Raw genomic sequence first — 22665 nt, 5'->3', positions numbered from 1 at the left:
ATATATATATATATATATATATATATATATATATATATATACACTCTATTTTGGAAGGAATTGGTTGTACCCCAAAATTTCATTAGCATCTAAGGAATTGTCGCTCAAACAAGTACACATTCACTTACTCAAAAATGCGCAAGCATGTACATAAGAATATACAAACGCATAATGGATATAAAGAAATCATCCGCACGTTAAAATCTCTTGAATCAGAATCATTATTTGGATTACACTTGTCAAGATTAAATCAAGCATTATAGGTTATTTCTCTTATTTTTATTTTTACATAAAAATAAGAATTTTTAGTTTGACCATAAGTGGAACTTTTTGTATTGAATTTATATATATTTTCGTATTAAACATAAAATGTGCAATGTGAATACTGATGCTGAAAATAGGAATAATCCATGTATGGACATACGATGACTACTGATGAAAGAAAGAGACTATTAGAAATGCTGCAGTTATTAGGATAAGAGAGAAGCATTCGAAGATCGCAAGCTCCTGCAATTTTCATAACACAGTTTTGACTAAAGAGATAAGAAAAGTTTGAGTAATCTTGGACGGCGGGCATTCCCTAGGTGCGTTCGGCAATGTAAATCTGAGATTGATCACGTGATTTCGAGCAATCCGAGTGCCAAAAATTAATTCCGAACGCTACTGAATTATAAACTGTCCTTTAAGTTTAAATTATAAAATGAAATTGTTTATTTTTATGAATAAATAAAAAATATCCTATTAATTGAAAATTTCTTTCGCTTTACTAGAAACTGATAATACTTTTATATACTAAAAATAGATCATTACACATGAATGTAGCAGACTCATATGCAAGGTGTTTTCTTAAAAAAAAATACTACATTGCAAAATAAATTCCAGCAATTTATAAGGTATATCACTATTATGTTAGAATTTAATATATTAATTAAATATATATTAATATATTAAACTTTAATATATTAATACAGTTTGATTTTATTTCATTCTACATGTGCAACATAAGTTTTGATCTAAAATTAACTAGCAAATTTTGTTTTCAAATATTTCAAATTCAAAGAGGAAAAGAATTAAAAACTTATTTTCCTCGTTAAATATTGTACATAATGTACTCCATCAATTTCTATTTGTTTCAGCGTTTCTAGACTCAGATATTATAACAGTTCAAATACACTATTTGTAAAATAGAAGTATTAAAAGAGATGAATGTATGTGTTAACGAATCAGTTGGATATATTTTTTACTGGTGAAAACTGATGAAAAATTTCGCTGAAATTATTCCATGTTTTGGAACATTTCAGTGAAATTGCTGAAAATTTGCTGAAATTGAATTTGAAACTGAAAGTGAATTTTTCAGCTAACTGAAGCTAATAGTGAAAAACTTTCAGTGAAAAATCACTGAAATCAACTGAAATTTCTTTAAAATTTCTCTGAAATTCTTGCTGAAATTTGTCTGAAAATTTTGTTGAAATTTTTCTGAAATTTTGTCGAAAATGAATTTTTCAGTTAAAAATCGCTTAAATTAAACTGAAACTTTTTAAAAATGCTGAAATTTTGTTGAAATTTTCTAAAACGTAGAATAATTTCAGCAACATTTTTTTCCAGAGTTATCATAAATATACAAGTTATAAATTTAATTTTAGGTGCGGAAATCTCATTAGCTCTGCAGATTTTCGCTCGATTTTTGAATCCGGAATGGATCAAGCAGCTCGATTGGCTCTAAAAATATTAATACCGAACGCAAATGAGATGATATGTAGCAGAAAGATGCGAGTTGCCGAACGATTTTCGAGGTAAAAGAGCAAACGGACGCCTCCGATTTGCAATGCCTCCGATTTGCAACATAAATCTCCGCGTTCGAATTTTTCAGTGATTTTCTAATCTACAAATAAAAACAAAGCATCACGTCGAAATAGTGTCTACGACGAGTTTCGTCATGACGCTTTGTTTTTCTTTTGGCTTAGAAATTCGCTGAAAAATTTGAGTGATCGGGGATGCCCACCGTTCGAGGCTACCCGAGCTTCCCTTAATAAAATAATTTTTGTTCATTTCCAAACCTGGCCTTTTTTATTTTCTTTCATAGGAAATAACTGCCATATTTTCACGTATGAATCTTCATTTGGTACTAATTCATTGGTTACTAATTGGATTTATTCGCAAATCCAATTTTCTTCTATTCAAATCTTCTTCTATTAAAATATTTTTACAAAAAAATGTTTGCAGAACACAATAACACTCATGGACACAATAAGAATCATAGGCCGCGTTCAGCAGAGAAAACAGCTTTGCAATTGTTGCAAAATTTTTCATTCTATGATTGGTTCTTGCTTTTAGTTCCTTATATATAATTATTCTTAAATGTATAAATTAAATGTATAAATGAATTGAATAATTTTACAATAGTTTCAAAGCTGCTTTCTCTGCTGAACGCAGTCATAGACATAAGTATATTTTCTAGGTCTGTTCTGGCTGAACTGGTGCACACATTTGGAACTTAAGATAAGTATATGTTTGATATGTCAGCGAAGCGAAAAAAAGATTTCTAGTGCAATAGTCTAATGCAGGAACAGAAAACAGATCAATAGTAGACTGAGCATGTTCTCTATTTTAGTGTGAAGATTAGGGAGAAAAGAACAATTAGAAAGCAGGTGCCGTCATAGTGTAATAGAGAAAAGAGGTATGTTCTTACGCAAGAAGATAATTAATGAGGATAAGTAGTATTAATATATCAATCAGAGTTTTTTCCGCGATGAAAATGTGGTATAATTTAAATAAGGGTAGGACAATTAATGAATTTATTTTGTTTGAGAATTACTATTGTGACTTTTTATTATTAATAATTATTAAATCTTCTAAAGTTAATAATAATGTATGTACAGGGTGCGTTACTAAAATCCGGACAAATTTTAATTTAAATTTTCCGCTATATTGTGCCTCCGCCAGAGATTGTTGTTGGCGTCCGAGAAAGCCTGATGCTTCTAATAAACAATTATATTCTCAAAATGGCTGCTTGAAACCAAGTGCGAAGTATAATCGAAGAGCCGCAATCATCGAAGGCCGCCGCGCTGGGCGCTCAGCAACGGAAATAATTCGGTTCTTTGGATATCCGAGATCAACCGTTTATGACATTGTGATAAAATATACGACTTTAGAACAGTTCAAGATTTCAGTATGCTAGAGGAAGAGTCACTCGAAAGAACACACCGCGAGAACTCCCGCAGTCGTTGAAAGGGTTCAAGCGCTGATTTCGGATGACCCAAGGCAATCGTTGCGATCGAAATGAAAATTAACATCGATTGTTGGTGTAAGTGAGCCAACAATGTCGATAAGGATTTTCGATACAAATCATACACATTAAAGATATGACAGATATTCTCTGAAGCTACCAGAATAAGCCGAGTTGCTCGCTTCGATTTCCATTCTGGTCTCCCAACAGCCCAGATTTAAATCCCTTGGACTATTACATGTGAAGCGTAGTTAAAAGAGTCACAAACAAATCTCGGCATCCCAATATGATCGCTCATTAAGGATTGCTATTGAGGCAGGATTGTCGACATGGACAGCGCTACATTACAGCGTGTTTCAGATCGAGAATAGAGGTCGTCATTCAAGCTAATGGAGGATATATCGAATAATTGCTCTATAGGGATTCCCCAAGTGTCATGTAAAAAGATTTTTTATAATATTTAATTTTTTATTAAAAACATTTTGTTTAAAGAAATTGTTCGATTTGTCCAGATTTTGGTGACGCACCCTATATATTAAATTATTTATAAGGGAAAGTGGCTTAAATCGGACCGTGTATCAAATAGGATCTTTTTAATTTAAATGAATACGGTTAAATAAATTGACGAGCGCGAGCGTGGCGTAACAGGCAACGTACGAGACTACTATGCCAGAGATCCAGGGTTCGATCCCAAGCAGAACCGAAAAATTTTCGTACGTGTAGCTCCTCTCGTCAGGCAATGGCAAATCACCGAGAGAATATCTTTGCCATGTGTATTTCTATAAACAAAATCGTTGTATAAACAGAATCGACTGTAGGTCCTTTATGACTGTGTACAATCAGCGTGTGCACCACAGGCATGATAGAAATCACCACATCGTTTCGAAGAATTATGGACGGAGAAGATTTGCGTGTTAATTTAAAATCCTCATAAGACACCGAACATGTGACAGCAGTTTGACAATTCTCTGTCATAACACTCATAGAATAAACGCAAATATATATTTTCAGCTAAATGTATTCACAGAATAGACGCAAATATATATTTTCGTGTAAAAACTTTTTTAAAAAAGAAAATCCTTGTGAATCATTATTTAAAAGGTGTTAAAAATTTGAAAGGTAATTGATTAAAGATAAAGAGTGTAGAATTCAAAAATATTAAGCGTTTTGTAATTACTTTTGTGATTTATTGTAAAATTTGTTCCAAAGTTTCAAAGAACCCGTATCCATCAAACTTCTTTTTGGATATTCAAATCGGACCTACTAGTATAGTAGATAACTTATAGACCTGGTTGTAGTACTGTGATCGGCCGCCAGATCTGGTCCAAGAAATTAAATCCGTAAAATATCATGAGTTATCAGACTCAGATTAATTGAGTTTTATTGAATTCTAAAAATATAAAACTGTCAATAAAGTCAGTTTTAATTTGCTCGTAATTCTTTTAATTGTTCGTTTTTACTCAATACTAACAAAAATACATTAAAATATTTTAAAATTCTATCTAAAATTTTATAAAAATAGGAGTCCGTTTAGATCAGCGGATAGTCCAATTTGGAATCAATAGTTCCAAATCGGACGAGAAAAAGCATTTTTACATTTTCTATTATAGTTCTACATGAGAGATACAGTGGTCTGAAAGTAAAAAAAAAAAATAAAGGGAATTAAGTGATCTTTCCAACAGCATCTTTAATTTATGATCGAACTTTATTTATGTCTTATAGAGAGCAAAAACTGTAAATAGGTTTACTACCCTACTCTCTCCTACATATGAAAAGAATAAAGCTAAATAAATAAAAAAAACTTTACCAGAATTTAATAGAAAAAAAAAACAGTTTAACAAACTGTATAAAGAGATCGAACATAAATAAATAAAAATAAATAAAATACTTTGATCTTGTTAGAAAAAAACATTTCATTTTTTCTATTTCTTAATAGAATTTCACAAATCTCATATTTGAAATTATTTGTAGGGGATTATTATTTATTTCTATTAAAATGTTATTTACTCTTGATTGGTCACAAAATATATTCTCTGTAGGAAGAGCATTAAGTAAAAGACTGTTGTTAGAGAATAATCTTCACAATATTTGGAGTTTTCTTTGTAGCGTATGTTGAAAGAAAATAAATCAAACAAATACATATATAAATACAAATAAATTTTCCTTTATCAATCTTTATAATTATACTTATTTCATTATTCGCTCCATTTGCATCCATTCTCTCAAATTTCTGATTTTTTTCATACTCAAGTCACGTGAAGGTCATTATATTATTGGTCATTGGATTCATCTCAATCTTAGCTATTACGCTATAATGGTAGAAATATGTAATCCTATTAAAAAAAAATCGATGATCTTGAAATCTCTAAAAACCTTGATAGCTAAGCATATTTTGCAAAATCATGCAATTTAATGCTGAGTACAAATTTTCGATTAGTTACTGCGTAAATATAATATATAATATATAATCAAAATAATTGCTGAAAATATAATATATAATCAAATGTATTCAACACGAGAAAAGATTTGAAATTTACATTCAAAGCAAACGGAGAACTGTTTCTCATTTTGTTGTCAACAAAATGACTTCCATTCATGGAAAATTTTTGATTTCATTTATCGTTGATAGCAAATACACGGCAAATTGGCAGCAATACATGTTGAATTCACATGATGTCATACTGCAGGCAAACTTATATACCTTGTTCTAAATTTGTTGAAAACAAATGCGCTTTATTTTCGGCAACATGACAGCAACAACAGGTAGTTATCAGGGAATATGACTGAGAAAAAAATGATTTCTATCGTAATATATGTTCTTTCGAACTAAACAATTTATTTAGATATTTCCACGTATTATTAACAGTAACGGAGATATTGACTTGTAATAGAGTTACTGAGACACCCTGTATAAATAGTTTATGCTATTTGTGATGTTGCTTAGACATATATTGTACGTATAATTACAAATTATGAAATATAATTTTTTCGTTCTATTTATATACAGCAGATAATATGCAAATTAAAATGTTAATAAATGTAAATGTCTATAAATAAATTAATGGCATTTGAAACAATAAGAAAAATAGAGTCAAACAAAAGACATACCTAAACCTGCAGGACAGAAAATAAGGGCGCAACATGGTTCTTCAGCAACCAATTTTTCTTGACACATATGATTCTTAAGCTCTCTGCCCGCTTTAACGTAAGGATAAATACATAACGGTTGACAATTCATAATTCCATTCTCGGAGCATATGCACTTCTCTTCGCAGTCTCGGACAATATTCTCACCTACTGAGTAAGTGCGATTTCCATGGATACATATTGATGCTTTCGGAAACAACATCGAAGAAATGTTTATGGCAGTTTCGTTATGTGATGCGATATACTCTCCACCTAGAGACAATTGATTAGATTGTTTAAGCTTTCAACAAAGACTCTCTTGAGAATTTTGGAAATGATTTCCAAGATTTTCCAAGATAAAAGCTATACATTTCGCGGGTTATTTCCGTGTTCATGTCCATTCATGGAATGCCAACATTTCATGAACGTTATAGTTTATTTCATCAGGGCAAGAAGTAGCCTATTCCTCCTTTATATACCCTTTTATATGATCTTTTATAATTTAGAGATAGAGAGGAAGAAAGAAAGAGTAGGGGAAGAAAGAAAGTAGGAGAATGAAGAAGTCAATCTTGAGTGATTGGGAAAATGTGGTTTTCTATATTCTTCTTCTCTGCTGTAGCCATTTTCTCTGTTTAGATTATTGAGATATTTTTGTATCTTTACAGTCTCTCTGTAGTTTCTTTGAAAGTATGATGTAGTAGTTAGTATCAGGGCCAGTGTTATAATGTAGTATCATGAAGCATACACACTCAAAATCCACAATGGAAGAATTGGATTAAAAATCCAATATATGATACAAAAGCAGCTAAGGAACTGTTCAATTTGATCGTACTAAATAAAGATACAATTACGATCTATGAACGACATAAATAACTTAATAACTTTGAAGCAATAAATAAATTCATTAGCAGGATTCAATAGAGAGAAATTTTGCAATTGCGAATGACATTAAAATTACAAAGAATAAATAAAAACAAAAAAAGATTATTATTTCTTTCGTAACGCAAAATCAAACAAATTCTTTACTCGATAAAAATCGCCGCGTACAAAAATCTTCACTGACATAAATAGCTATCATTCTTAAACGACTTGAAGGAATGCCACGATTTTTTTATCAAACTTGAAGAACATATGTATCAAAACTGAGCAAAGTAAACGGATTTGATTTACAGTTTTTCCACGATTTAAAAAAAAAAATAAAATTCGGATACTTTTTGATCACAAAATATAACGAGCGTATATAAAAATTCTTTGATGGAATAACTTTAATTAATATCAAGTTGCTCCTAAGCCTGATAAAATGAACTGCAACATTCACGAAACGTTAGCAAGAATGTTTTCAAGAATGGATATTACACAAAGATAATCCGCGAAACACATATAGCTTCTGTATAAAAAGTACTCGTAGAAGCTTCAAAAGTATTATTATCAAAATTTAGCTTTGAATACATGTGCTTTATTTATATAAATTATGTGAATATTAATTATGTAATTATTTGAGATAGACCTTAAATGATGAAATAAAAGTTTAAAATTATCTTATGACTTCATCCAACATGAAACAAATCTTACTTTTAATTTCATATATTGAATATGAATTAAAAACAAAGTGAATTATATTTATTTCAAAAGTATGCTCACAAAGAGCATGTATTGCTGTAACAATAATCTTTTTGTAAATTGTTTAATTTACGAAATGTATTTTTAATATATTAATATAATTAATTTCGAATACGTTTTATATTTATATAATATACGTTTTATACTTATATAATAGTTTTATATTTATATAATAATAATTTAGTAGTTTTTTCTATCTTGTCATAAATTATTAACAAGAATTGATATCTAAGAAAAAATTGATATCTGTTATTTATATTTACCTTCAATTTCTTTGTCATTCTCATCCATGCTGATATCACTGAGATCTGTGATATTAGCGTGCAATGAATTCATTGGCTCTGAAGCAGTGATATTTAAGTCTCTGCCTCTTGATGACATTACCTCTTCCGTCATTGGAATCCCCACTGTCTTACTTGTCATATTCTGGACAGCACGACTAGTTGGTAACATCGTCTTCGTTACAGCGACTATTGGTACTCCGTGAAGAAGAAAGGGAGTCGTTATGTTCATAATGTTCATAGATTTTATTATCGCTGAAGATTGATCGATTTTTGTTTCAGGTAAAATCATAGGTAAAATCGGTGACATTACTGAAGTGTTGAAGTCTACAACCTCCTGCGAGTCATCATTGATGACGAATTTTTGGTATTTTTGATCGCCTTTGACTTTAAAGTCCGTTACAGACTTTTTCTTAGCTTCAGTTGTAATTTTGATGTCAGCTTCTTTTGTTGGATATACATTTTTTAATTCTGTTGTATCATTCCGCCATTCTGTATGAATAGACTGTACTCCTAGAATACCTTCGCCATTGTTATCTATTAGCAAAAAGAATATAATGTTTAAGAAATTTAAATATTTAGTAAAATTATTAGAAATATTTTACTTTTTTGAAATTATTAAATTTTTAATATATATCCGACACCCCCTATTCCCTCAAAAAATATTAATAATGTCTATGGAAATCGAAAAATATTACATTTGTGAATTGCATAATAGTAGCTACAAGAACATGTTATATTTTTGTGTGAATTATTCAGATTCCAGGTTTTTTCAGATTCAAGCGGCTATTTTCATACACAGCCCTGGTGAAAAAATTTCGCTAAAATTATTCCATCTTTTGGAACATTTTTCGGTAAAATTTCAATATTTCAGAAAAATTTCAGTTTAATTTCAGCGATTTTTAGCTGAAAAATTCATTTTTAGTAAAATTTCAGAAAAATTCCAGCAAGAATTTCAGAGAAATTTCAGAATATTTTCAATTTAGTTTCAACGATTTGTCAGTGTTAGCTGAAAAATTCACTTTTAGAAATTTTAACAAATTTTCAACACTTTTGTTGAAATATTCCAAAACATTATTGGAATAATTATTGGAATAATTTCAGCGAAATTTTTTGATCAGGGAATTTTCGTAAAAATGCACATTTTTTAGCAAATTCTTTTTATAGAATGCAAGAGATTGTAAAATATGATTACAATATCAGGATTTAAATATGCCTGACATACTATAAAATATAAATGTTTGATTTAAGGAGATAGCAAGAACTGCAAGCATAAAATGTCGAATGAGATAAGCCATAGATCATTTGGAAGGGAAAATTGTATACTTTAAGCCTAAGTGTCGCATTTTAACCCAATAAACAATTTTTCATGCATGAATATGTACAATTATGTACAAACATACATAAACTTGTATAAACATTCATAAACGTACATAATTATATATGAAATATATTCATCCTTCTATGTACATCTTTTCTTTTGTAAAATTACTTCTTAGTGTAATACTAATAATAATAATATGAAAACAATTTAAAAATAATTAAAAAAATAATTTTCGCATTATTTGTTTTTGAGAAATTGAAGTTTAGAGATGACAAATTGGAAATAAATATCCTTCATGTTTTTGAAATCTCCATTTTCATTGATTAATCTCATGACTGTTCATGTCACAGCCATAAAATACTGCGATGCAAGTATCAGCTAGTGTTGTCAACTCTGCATTTTAAAACTCTCCAAAAATGTCTTAAAAATGTTTTAAAAAACTTTTGAAATAAGTTAAATTTTACGAATAATGTTTTAAAAGTAAGCTAATTAAAAATAAATTTTAATTATTTATTATAAAATTTGGACGTTTCCATACAATTTCATGAATGAAAATCAACGTAAAAAACATTTAAAATACAAATAGGATGAGTACTATGAAGTATATTATTTTTACAAAAACATTTCATGCTGTGAACATATTTAGAGGAAAATAATATAATTGATACTTTTTGTTTATTATTTTTTAAAATCCATTTATTTATATATTATAAAATATTCATGCTGGTGTGTGGCCTGTTTGTATTTAACATTGATTTTCATCTTCAAAATTGTACAGCAATATTTAAATTTTATAATAATTAATAAATAATTCAAACTTCAAGAAATCACGTTACTTATTATTATACATATATAATAAAAAATTAGTATTAGTATTTTTACTTAAAAAAGAAGAAAAGTAAATTACATTATAAAATATAATGTGAAAACATTAAAAATAACTAAAAAAATAATTTTCGCCCTATAAGTTTTTGAAAAACTTAAGTTTAGAGAAATGTAAAAAAATTGCTTATATATAATTATATATAAAATTGTACATAGGTAATTGTGTATGAACAATTACTTTTACATTTCTCCAAACTTAATTTTTTTCTACAACACACAATGTAAAAATTATCCCTTTAATTATTACTTAAAAAAAAGTTAACGCTGCTGGGATTTAAACTCTTGTTGACCGAATAAGAAAAAGTATAATCATGCATCTTCAGCTACGCCAACTTCCTTACTTATCAACGCACAATTATCATATAGAAGATTGAAAATTTAACCGCAGTTTTATCAAAATCAGTCTGTTGTTGTCAGTCTGTCACAATCCTTTTACAGTTCTAGTCCAAGCAATTTGCCCGTTCGAATTACCCAGTAAGCAAAATATAACCAAATGTCAACACACTGAGGGTGCGGTCCTATGGTGACAGAATTGGCGCAATGCGGAATCAGCAGAATGTTCATGCTTGATCGTGGCTTCATTCCGCCAATTCCGATAAATGTATTTTCCTATATCCCATGGAGTGGAACTTCCAGAATGCGCAATTAGCGCTGATCAATTACAAGAGTCTTCTCGTAGATTATTTTTATTAGATCAACTAGAGCGAATAGCGTTTGTCATTGGCTTGCGCATCTGTAAATTCCACTCCATGGGACATAGAAAACTAAATTTCTGCGGATCGAAAATCACACATACATACAGGGTGGACCATCTAGCGTTTGGAATTTCAACTACGATTATTTTGAGTTTGAAAGGCATAATAACATTTATGACATATCAGAAATTTAGTTTTTTGTTTGAATTTATGAAATGAGTCGCTATACTTGAACAAAATTGGGAAATTTTTTGCTGATCTGTCTTCGAAAATCGCATAATCAGCCAAAATGCTGATGTCAATTGGCCGTTCTCTCGCAACTGCGATTTGATTCCGCTGGACTATTTTTTATGGGGAACTGTCAAGGATGAGTGTTACACTAACCAGCCAGAAACGATTCAAGAATTAAAACATGAAATCAAAGTTGCCATCGATGAAATATGCGCCCATACAGTGGAAAATGTACTGAAAAATTGGGTTGATAGAATGGGGTATTGTGCAGCCAGCCGTGGAAATCATTTGAATGAAATTATATTTCATGTTTAATGGCAATGTACTACCTTTCCAATAAAGCCATAAACTTTGAAAAATATTCATACGTTTTTTTTTAGAGCTAAATTAAATTCCAAATTTTAAATGGCCCATCCCGTACAGGGACATTGCCCCAACTTCATTTTGTATATCCATTTTGATTTTGATTTATATTTTCGCCTTTCTGTATATTATACAGAGTGATTCAAAAAAAAACATTTAACGTCCTTAAAGTGTTATATTCCTGACTTAATTCTAAAATGATTTTTCTTTTGTGAAAATTTTGTCTTAGTTTTCAAATTACAAAAAGAAATATTGTATCACGGGCTGCATAGAGAAGACGGGGAAGAGCTCACGATTAGACGCATGAAGCGCATACTAATCGGACGCATTCACATGTTTATAAAAATATGTTTCTTCTTTTCCCCTCTACTACATTATCTCTTTTACATGCTTTAAATATATCTACTATAAATATAAATATGATGATTTCGTTAAATTATAAATATGATACATACTACAAATAGAATGATTTTATTAAATTATAAATTAGAATGATAAAATTAAAATGAATATTGAACTCTTTTGTGTATCGGATTGTTTTTTCAACTACATTGATGAAATCGTCAAAAAAATAAAAGAGCGAAATTAGACAATAATTACGTGCGAAAAGCATATAATTAAAATTATTATTGACATACAAATCAAACAATTACAAGATCACAAAAAAAATTTTTGAAGAGTACCTCGAAGCAGAACAGGTGTTTCTTATAGATTTTGGGTCACTGAATTCGAATTCATAAGCCGTTTTGCTCCATCCACTTCCAGTTTTTTAGTTAATCATGAAAAATAATTATTTCAGTACGAATTTCTAAAAGCATTTCTTACAATTCGATGTTAAAAACTTGTTAGACTTAATTTTATGTCAATAGGCGTTACAATACTTGTAGCACACAATTATTGTTTAATTTCTCATTTTTACAAAAATTTCTCTAACAATTTTTTATCTATGCTATCGTACTCATAGCATTTTTTTTTTATTACATACTTATGAGAAAAGCGATCGCACTTCTTAGTCAAAGAATTGTAAAAATAAAAACATAAGCCAAATACACTTTAAAAGCTTATTATTATTTTATAAAATTGTTATTTTTTTTTAGATGTTCAATAATTCCATTTTGTTCTAGTTTCTTGAAACAGTCGAAGGAAAAAATTTGGATGCACACCGTAATAGTGCTCGACACAACGGTTTACAATAAATAAATTTACTATCACTTTCTTCACTCAAATGTTAAATGCCTTCAGATATTATATAATAAATCACACGATGAATTTCTTCTTTTATAAATTGTTACGTTTCAACGTTATATTGACATTTCGATTACACTTATTTGATGAAACGAGGAATACGTTAACCAATTTATTAATTAATTACTGATAATCACAAATGATTATTCGGCGATTGAAAATCGCAAAGAAGAAAGAAACACGTCTGTAAGTCCGTATAACAACACAACATGTATTTACGTGTGACAAGCAGCTGATTGATTTTCTTATGTGCAGTGAGTGCAGTGAGTGCAGTTCACGTAGTGCCTTAGTAATGCATGAACTGTACTCACTGCGCAATGCATTGACTGCATTCATGACCAAGAAAAGCAGTCAGCTGCTTGCTGCACGTAAATGCATGGACGCTAATTATTTCTTCTTGTAATTTGAAAGCTTCAGACAAAATTTTCAAAAGAAAAATCATCTTAGAATTAAGTCAGGAATATGACACTTTAAGGACAAACGTTTTTTCTGAATCATCCTATATATACACATTCGTGTTCTGACCTATTTATCTGGAGATTTAATTAATTATCTTCGAGGTTATATTCAGATTCCCACTTGAATGCTAACCAGATATTACTCCGTTCTTGTTATTTACCAAATGTTAAACAAGGATTAAACATAACCCGAAAAGCATCTAGATAGGAATCCAAACATCACGCTTCAGTATGTTAATTAATCATGCGCTTGTAAGAGACATTTTCTCCATTTAAACCAGCTTAACAAGGCTAATTTTTATGAGTATATATATGTACATGTACGCACACATGCAGGCATCGGCGGAATCCGCAAAAGAAATAAATTTGCGCAACAGAAAACGGCGGAATCGGCGGAATGTTGCGGAATTGATCACGAGCGTTCCGCCAATTCCGTATTGCGCCAATTCCGCACCATGGGATCGCATTCTGACAACAGATTAATCAAGAAATGTCAGCAGATTGACTTCATTTGAAGTCGCATTTTACTTCCATTTTGTCAATAGTATCTGTTAAATATTCTATGTCAATTGATAGCAGAAATCAAATAGAATATTTGACATTCTATATCAGGAAATTGGCAATAGAAATCGAACAGGATTTGCACAATACTGACAGCAAAAATAAGAGATTTTGCTGTTTTTTAGGTATTAAAATTGTAACATTATCAGTCTGAAAAAATTTCTTAAAATGACATTTAATTTCTTTTTATTTTGAAGAAATAATTTTAAAAAATTGTATTAATAAATTGTATTAATAAAATTGTATTAATAAATTAAATATATTTTATTAAAGCTTAAATATACAAATAAATACATATACATTATATTATTCTATAATATTATATTATATTACAGAACAGAGAGAGAGAGAGAGAGAGAGAGAGAGAGAGAGAGAGAGAGAATCAATCTGCTTGATTTTTACCGTTAGTCTGCTAGATTTCTATCATTACATCGTGTGCAGATCCTGTTTGGTTTCTGCGCCGTCAGATTCTGTTTAATTTCTACTAGCATAGAATGTTAACAGATGCTCAATAAAACAATATGCGATCTCAGATGAGACCAATCTGCTAACATTCTTTGATCAAATCTGTTACTATTCTGTCGATATTTTGCTAACATTTTGCTTACCAGTTTCTGTTTGAAATTTGTCTCTCAGGCATCAAAAATCTTATAACAAACTCTGCTCAAAATCTATCTTTGCAAGTTTGATTAACTGGGTAGTTATGGCTTACTTCATTTGCATTTTACAATTCTTGCCATCTCCTTATAAGGAGAAGTTTCCAAGAATACTAGTAATGAAATTACTTGAAATTTTTTAAAAATCTTCTAGACTCATGCGTGTAACACTACAGATACTGCTCACGTACTATCAATAACGCTCAGAAAGTGGCAAGTTCTGTCAAAAGGGATGCAGATTGTATTATATATGTATGTGCGTTCAATTGCGGATGAAAGGAAATTGGAATTGAAAGGAAATATTTGAAAGATTATGAAAAATTAATAATAATAACATTCAATGAAGTCTATTTGTTCAATAAAATCGCTATAGATCGCAAATGTGAGCAAGTTATCGAAAATCACAAAACTTATCAATATATTAATAATAAGCTTGTTTTCTAATTGAAAACAGTCAGTGTATTTTAATTTCGATGAATTAAAAGTATACTCTTCCATGTTATTTTGAAAAAGTACATGTATAATAATAATAATAATATAGGCTATACAGTTTTGTTGCTACATGTGATATGAGTTTTGATAATATGAGATTGTGGTCAGAACTAAGAATAGGAATTGAATTAAATCAATGTTTTTTCCAACATCTTGTTTGTACTGATCTTGTATTGATGACAAGTTTTTGTTTTACAGATATATACTTCATTTTTTTAAACTATTGCGTAATTATTTCATTAAATACTTTAATGTCAACGTATGAAGTAAATAAAAAATGGATAAATATGTATAGAATAAGGCCGCCACCTCCAATAATCCTGAGTGGCTTCCAACAGGTTTTAGGTGACGGTCACTGTTCATTAAAAAGTTATTTTTAAAAATTTGAAAAATGATATCTCGATCTTTTCTACTAAATGAAACAAAAATTTTCTACTTTAAAATATATTTTATGACTTTCTACGCGACGCAAAAGCCACCCAATAAAAATATATGGTCATATTGTAGTGTTGGTTAGATTTTGGAGGGGGCACTCCCTTCTATACAGCATCGATTGTTGCGGAAAATTTTCAGAAATGTTTCAATCTTTCACATGTACAACAATTCTGAAAGGATTCTGTCATATGAAATGTTTTAACAGAAATGTTTCTAAAATTTATTATATGCAATAAATTGAAAAACATATTCAAACAGAACAAAAATTATCATGATGTTAAAACAGCTCCATAATGTTTACTTTAAAAATCATTTTTTGATCAATCACGATTCAATTTAATCATTTTGATGTTATCGTGAGTTGTGCTACTTTAAGGCTCGTGACTTGTGCTACTTAAGGCCCCTATTTAGTTAAGAATTCTGTGTTGACGTAGACACAGAATCAAATGGCGGTAGCCGAAATCGGTAGCCACACATTTAACCACGAACCTATGTACACTCAAGGACAATTCTTTCCTTCGGAAATTTTCACAAACTGATTTTTCACAAAAATGATCACTTTTCTACATTAATGTTCATAGTCTGTGCGGCATGACTAAACCTTATCATTTACAATTAAATTTGACGTAAAGACGAAATAATTTGAATTTTTGGAAGTTTTAAAAAAATACCGAGGGAAAAAATCGAAGTCCTTAGATGTACAATATATACGTATGCTCGCCTTCGGCGAGAGTGAATGAGATAGTGAGCTCCTTCTCACACAATTCACTTGTTTCAACCACTTGTTTTGACCAAAAATGTTTTTTCGACAATCTCGGCCGCTTGGCGGCTCTCAGCCGCTCAATAAGGGGCGAGGAGCATTTTAAATAACATAAATTTTAATCGTAGAAAGCCAAAGTGAGTCAGCATAGATTGTTGATGTGCAAAAATATTTTATATTCAGAAATGAAATAAAATTACAGAATTTCCGGAATAAGAACTTGTATTATAAATAATCCTTGAAGAAAATGACTTAAAGAGATTAATTGCGGAATAAGAAATTATTATTATGGATAATTCTTTCTGAGGATGACTCAAAAAGGAATCGAAATGTCAATTTTCTATTGTATTATGCGTCGAAATCAAATCAAGGTTTATATAATAAATTAAATAAATATAAGATAATCTAATAAACTCCCTCGTAAACATTGACTTCCACAGCCGTTATTATTATTTTTTATTAAAATTACAGACGTTTCGACCCTTATTATTGGGTCATCTTCAATGTAAGTTTGAAAAAATTTTATGTAAAGTTGAACATGTACTGATCGCTTACTATTGTATTTCGTCAATATAATAAATATAAAAATTGTCTGTTATAACTTTTAACTATTTAAATACTCAAACGAATTACATCTGCAAAATACAATAATATGAAAAATAATAAAAGACATAAAATACTAATACAAAAAAATTATTTAAAAAACTGGATACACTTACATTACATATTGACGATGGTCAGATAATTTAGATTGTGCGTACAGTAAGACATTTCAAGAGTGTGTGAAGAGATCAAATGAAATTATGAAACGTTAATAAGTGAGGGAAAAGTATAATAAATATAAGGAAAATGAAAAGTCAAACGAGTTATAATAACAAGTATACGTATTAAAAATAAAATTTGGAAAAATCATTCTTTTTAAAATAACTCATGATATAAAGAATCCAACATTTCAGTATCTTATAAATTTAAACCATTCTCTTGTTTCTTAATGTAAATAGACTCTGAGATTAATCGCTTGTTGTAATTCTTTTCTTCATCTAAAGTCTTAATATTTGTTCCAATCAAATTCGTAATTAAATTCCATCTATATTCCGTAATAACCGTGTGTTCATTAATATATCTATTGATGCTCTGACACCCTAGTTTTTAATAATCTTTTCGTTTGGCCTACGTATGTGAAATGTTACAATCAGAACAATTAATTTTATATACTACGTTAGAATGTTAAAAATAATGTAATTTGACTTTTTGAACTCTAATGAAAGAACTTAAATGTAACCACGTAAGCCGAGCTAACAGTTTTGTTATTTTTGAAAAAAATCTTTTGAATTTCTTTGATTTTGACAGAACATAGGAAACAGTAAAAAAGATTGTTAAAGACTGCAGATAGTGAATTTTTATTTGTACTAATTTCGTTGCTGTTAAATTGTTTAAATTTTACATAAAGTCTTTTTTTGATATAATTAAATATTATTGAGAGGGTATCCGTTATTCAATAAAATGTCTATTACTAATCGAAAGTTTTGTTCATGAAAATTAAAGTGTGATAATAGTAACGGATTCCGTCCGTTAGATCAAAATCGTTCCCACTTTCTGTCACATTGGATGTCACGAGAAATAATTTAAATATCGTGTCGAAAAAGTTGGTTTGTGATACTAATCGTATATAACAGAGTTTTATCTTTCTTTATTAGTGTTACATCAAGAAAGTTTAAACTATTACCAAGCTCTACTGTAAATTTTAATTTAGGATGAAAACTATTAAAATTACTTACAATCATATCAATGTTTCACTCTTGAATTGAGAGTACAATGTCATCAACATATCTATAATACGTTTCCAAAAAGAACGTGATTTTTTAGTAATAAACCGAAAAAATACAAATTCAAGAAAAGAAAAACTAAAAATTTCAATTATTTTGCGAAACATTTGGTTAAGCTATTGGTTTATATCTCATCGAGCTACTCAGATTAAAAAAAATAATTTCTACGTCAATTTATTGCTGAGAAAATGTAAATTTAACAAATTTTAATGCACGAAATCAGATACGTGCGAATCGGCCCGATTAGATCTTCCCTCGACCGCGCGCCGGCTTCCTCCACTCCACCCGACGCGCTGCCACGCTCGCGTTTCTCAACTTTCCAATGATTTTAAACAAACTTTTTCAGCAGCAAAAAATATGAGAATTTTTTAACAACAAATTCAATTCTTCCTTGACAAATTGTTGTATTAGATGGAATTCTTAATCTTAAAAATTAGAAGTGATTTTTTGAAAAATATTGTTATCTCGGCTCCTAATAATTGGAGGATAACTTTTTATAGTATTATTAAAAGTAGCGTATAAAATATTTGAGTTCTATTTAAATCTGCAAAGTACTGAATGACAAAATGACTCCCAGCTGCGCAGCTATTGTCTAATAATACCGTTTCTGCATTACAATGGTGTGGACAAAAAATTATTTTGAAAATGAATGAATAGAAACAATATGAGTAATTAAATTAGTGATTTGTTCGATGTACACTATTCAACAAAAAAATAGGGAACACTTTAGAACACGCTTAAAACTGCGCAATATATATTGCGCAGAACGCCACAACTCGGTGAAAAATTAGACAAAAAAAATCAAAAAAGCTTGAAATCTCTACTTTTGAAATCAGATAAATTGATATTTCAATCTGACTGATTCTTTATGGAGATATACGGACACAAATGGATACCTGTCAAATCTGAAAATTTTGTAAAGATCTATAATGTGAAATAAAAATCACACAAAAATGTGGTTTATGGCAATCGAAAGAGTGAATCTTTATTTTCAATTTGCTTTTTTATTGAATACTGTACGATTTTTCTTCACCGAATTATTGAACGTTGAAGCAAAAGTGATCATTTTTGTTTCAATGTTCAATAACAGCACTCAAAAAAGCAAATTGAACCTTTATAAAATTTGTACAAAATTTTCAGATTTGATGGTCTATTTATGTCCGTATATTTCCATAAAGAATCACTCACATTGAAATATCAATTATCGATTTCGAAAGTAGAGATCAAGCTTTCAAATGCTTTTTTAATTTTTTATCTACGATAATTTTTCACCGAGTTACGGTGTTCAGAATATTGTATAATTTTGAACGTGTCCTAAAGTTCCTATTTTTTCCTATTTTTTATTCAGTAGTATATTTAATTTAAAATCAATGTACGGCGAACATTCAGAAAAAAATGCTTACGACAAGAACTTAGAAGAACAAAATACTTCACTAAGTAACGTCTTTTATGTTTAAATTAAGAATAGGAAATCGTAAAGGTTTAATATTATTTAAGAAAAGATTTATCGTGAGCAATAATTCTTTAGAACAATTATTGTTACGTACTTAATCGAGAAGTAACATTTTTTTATACATATTATTCTACACTTAATATTGAATTATGATAACAAATCGGTTAAACCAAGATATATTGGGCTTTTTTTTTTATAAGATCGAATAGTGATAGTACAAACGATCAATCATCAGTCTTACACTTTAAATATAGAAACGTTACATATTAGAAAAATTTTCGACGGTCGAAAGCTGGATCTTTAATGATTAAATAATTCAATATAAATTCGTATATACAGGATGTTTCATTTTAATCGCCTTAGCGATAACTCGAGAAGGAGATGGGATTAAAAAAAAGTTTCAGACAAAAGTTATGTGACATAGATGGAGGGAAGCACAAGATGGTATTGTGGATTTGATCGTGAGTATAATATTGTCAGAATAAGGTTTGAATTTTTTAAATAAAACCCCCCCATTTTTCATTGCATATTTTCGTAGCTTGTATCTTCTGTAAAGTTTTTCAAAACACTATAATAAAATATTTTTTCATTAAGTAATTTTCGAGTTATAAGGCTTAAAAGTTACAGTACCGTCAATATTAGCATTACCTAAAATTGCTAGCTAAAACTCTTGAATGTTATTCAGAATCATGACCTGGATAATACTTGTCAAGATCAAGGCCATTGAAAGTTGTACCTCTTATTTTCATTTTTGCGTAAAGATGAATTTCTAGTGTAAAATGAAAATAAAATAAAATAAAAATATATATAGTATTTGATATATATAAATGAAAAAAATATTGAAAAATATATATATCGATTATTGCAATAAATATTGCCACATGGTAGTCGAGATAGTTATTGACATCCGCCTAAAAAGTAGCTAGGTCCTAGTTTATTGCATAAGTGTTTATTTTTGTTTTACTTCGGAAACTAGATCTTTAATGCTTAAATAATTCAATGTAAATTCGATAGAGAAGGAGAAAATGACAAGCCCGACGATTAGTATTTTGATGATTTGATACATAGTAAAAAAAATTGTGTATTTGTGTTAGAAACGGTCCACTTATGTTTTTATTAACAGTTTGTGTTGAATTTTTCAATATATTCAAATGTTAATTTGATATGTGATTATGTTATTTAAAGATTATGTATTAAATTGATATTCAACATTTCTTAGTGTCAAAATGACACAATTTATGAGTAAGTGAAATAACGTAAAAATAAAGTGTTTTTAAATTCTAAGATGAATGAATAAAATGTGGGTTAATTTAACATATATAAATGTTAATTTAATTTTATTGGAAAAAATATGTTTTTTCGATTTGTTTACAAACTGTCAGTATTCTTTTCTTTGTGATCATTTTTTTACATTATATCTGTATTATTTTCTAATATATTCATCTTATGTTAAATGAACACAAAAATTTGAATAAATCTTTTGAAATATATGAAATATGTTATATACGACACAAATTTTTCAAAAATAGATTCAAAATTTATCAAATAGACGTAAATATTGTTCGGTATTTATATTTTTAAACATTTAATAAATTCAAATAAGTAAAATTATTCTTAATTAAACTTTCATTGAATAAAACGGTGTGCAATTGTTATACTGAGCTATTGATACAAATAAATATCTCACGAAGTATATTATTGGGAATTATATATAAAGAAACATAATATCAAAACTGATTGTTTTTAATTAATCTGATCTAACGCAAATATGGCAAGAGAATCTGAGCGCATTTTCTACACAGTCATTAAGATCTCCGGCTGCTTCACGCAAACTTGCGCGTTTCATTCACTGCTTTAATGAATGCGTCTTATTATTAAAATGCATATCCCGATGTCTTTCTTAAAATTAAGAAGTAAAGTCTAAGGAAATTATAAACTTCTCTTGTTTTCATTATTAGTATTTACATTATTAGTATTTAGTATTTTCATTAGTATTTATATTTTTATTTACATATATAACTCAAGCATATATTTAAGGGATATAAAAAGTATAAAAAAAATATCTTTAAAAAATCTAATTTTTTAGACATAGAAATTGTTAGATTTTAGATTCAGAAATTTAAATAATTTTTAAAAAGAGAGAATAATCTTATAAATTTTTTTATGAGTTATGCAGATATAATAATCATAAGAGGACAAGATCTTATTTTTTAAGACTTTTTACGAAGATGTGATATTTTTTACTGGTATTGCTTGTACATATTAACAATTTTAATATTATAATTAACGTGCCCATTTTTGTTTATAAAATATGATTTTTGAATGATGATTTGAAAATACTTTTTTATACTAAAATTTTTTTATCGCTATTTTTTATTAATATACAATTTAAGATTCTTTCTTCAATCAGAATGAGTTTTTTTTCTTGAGAGCTTACCGGATAACGTAGTAATTTCAGTATTGACGGCAGTTAAGGAAAAAGTGACTCTGCCTAAGAGGCAGAGACTCAGCAAGAAACATCTTTTCTGGATACGCATCCTACCACATTCTTCTATACAGATATGTACCCATAAACACTCGTTCGTTTATGCGCACTCACTAATTCTTCAACAAAAAGATCAGATGATTAAAAAAAAAATACAAATCAAGAAAAAAATATAAATCCACGTTTTTATCTTCAGTGAGTTGCTGCCCGCGATCAACAACGCGTGAACCAACAACGAGGGAACAACGGACAATCCGTGACTGACTGAAACGAGTTTCAGAGTCCTGAATAGCGAGGAGAGAAAGAGAGAAAGAGAGAACAATCCACTTCGTATGTACGTATGTATGAACGGGTCAGGGGGAGAAAGACGGGGAAAGAGAGAGAGAGAGAGAGAGAGAGGAGGAAGTAATAGAGAGAGAGAGAGAGAGAGAGAGAGAGAGAGAGAAGTAGAGAGAGAGAGAGAGAGAGAGAGAGAGAGAGAGAGAGAGAGAGAGAGAGAGAGTAGAGTAGAGAGAGAGAGTAGAGACGAGAGAGAGAGTAGTA

General features: G+C 29.3%; 1 protein-coding gene across 1 annotated transcript in view; it reads right to left on the bottom strand.

The window, feature by feature from the left end:
- Nucleotides 1-22174, bottom strand: part of LOC105625652 (putative epidermal cell surface receptor) — a 67523-nt gene extending 45349 nt beyond the window's left edge. Inside the window, exons 1-3 of the mRNA XM_012206974.1 lie at nt 22075-22174; nt 8236-8790; nt 6335-6625 (exon numbers count right to left, since the gene is read on the bottom strand). Of these exons, the coding sequence (XP_012062364.1) occupies nt 6335-6625; nt 8236-8790; nt 22075-22174 (946 nt within the window). The remainder of the gene's footprint in view (nt 1-6334; nt 6626-8235; nt 8791-22074) is intronic.
- Between the last annotated feature and the right edge of the window lie 491 nt (nt 22175-22665).

This window comes from Atta cephalotes (assembly GCF_000143395.1).
Source record: "Atta cephalotes unplaced genomic scaffold scaffold00003, whole genome shotgun sequence".
Taxonomy (NCBI): domain Eukaryota; kingdom Metazoa; phylum Arthropoda; class Insecta; order Hymenoptera; family Formicidae; genus Atta; species Atta cephalotes.
The sequence above is the reverse complement of the archived record's forward strand: the minus strand, read 5'-3'. Positions and strand labels throughout refer to the sequence as shown.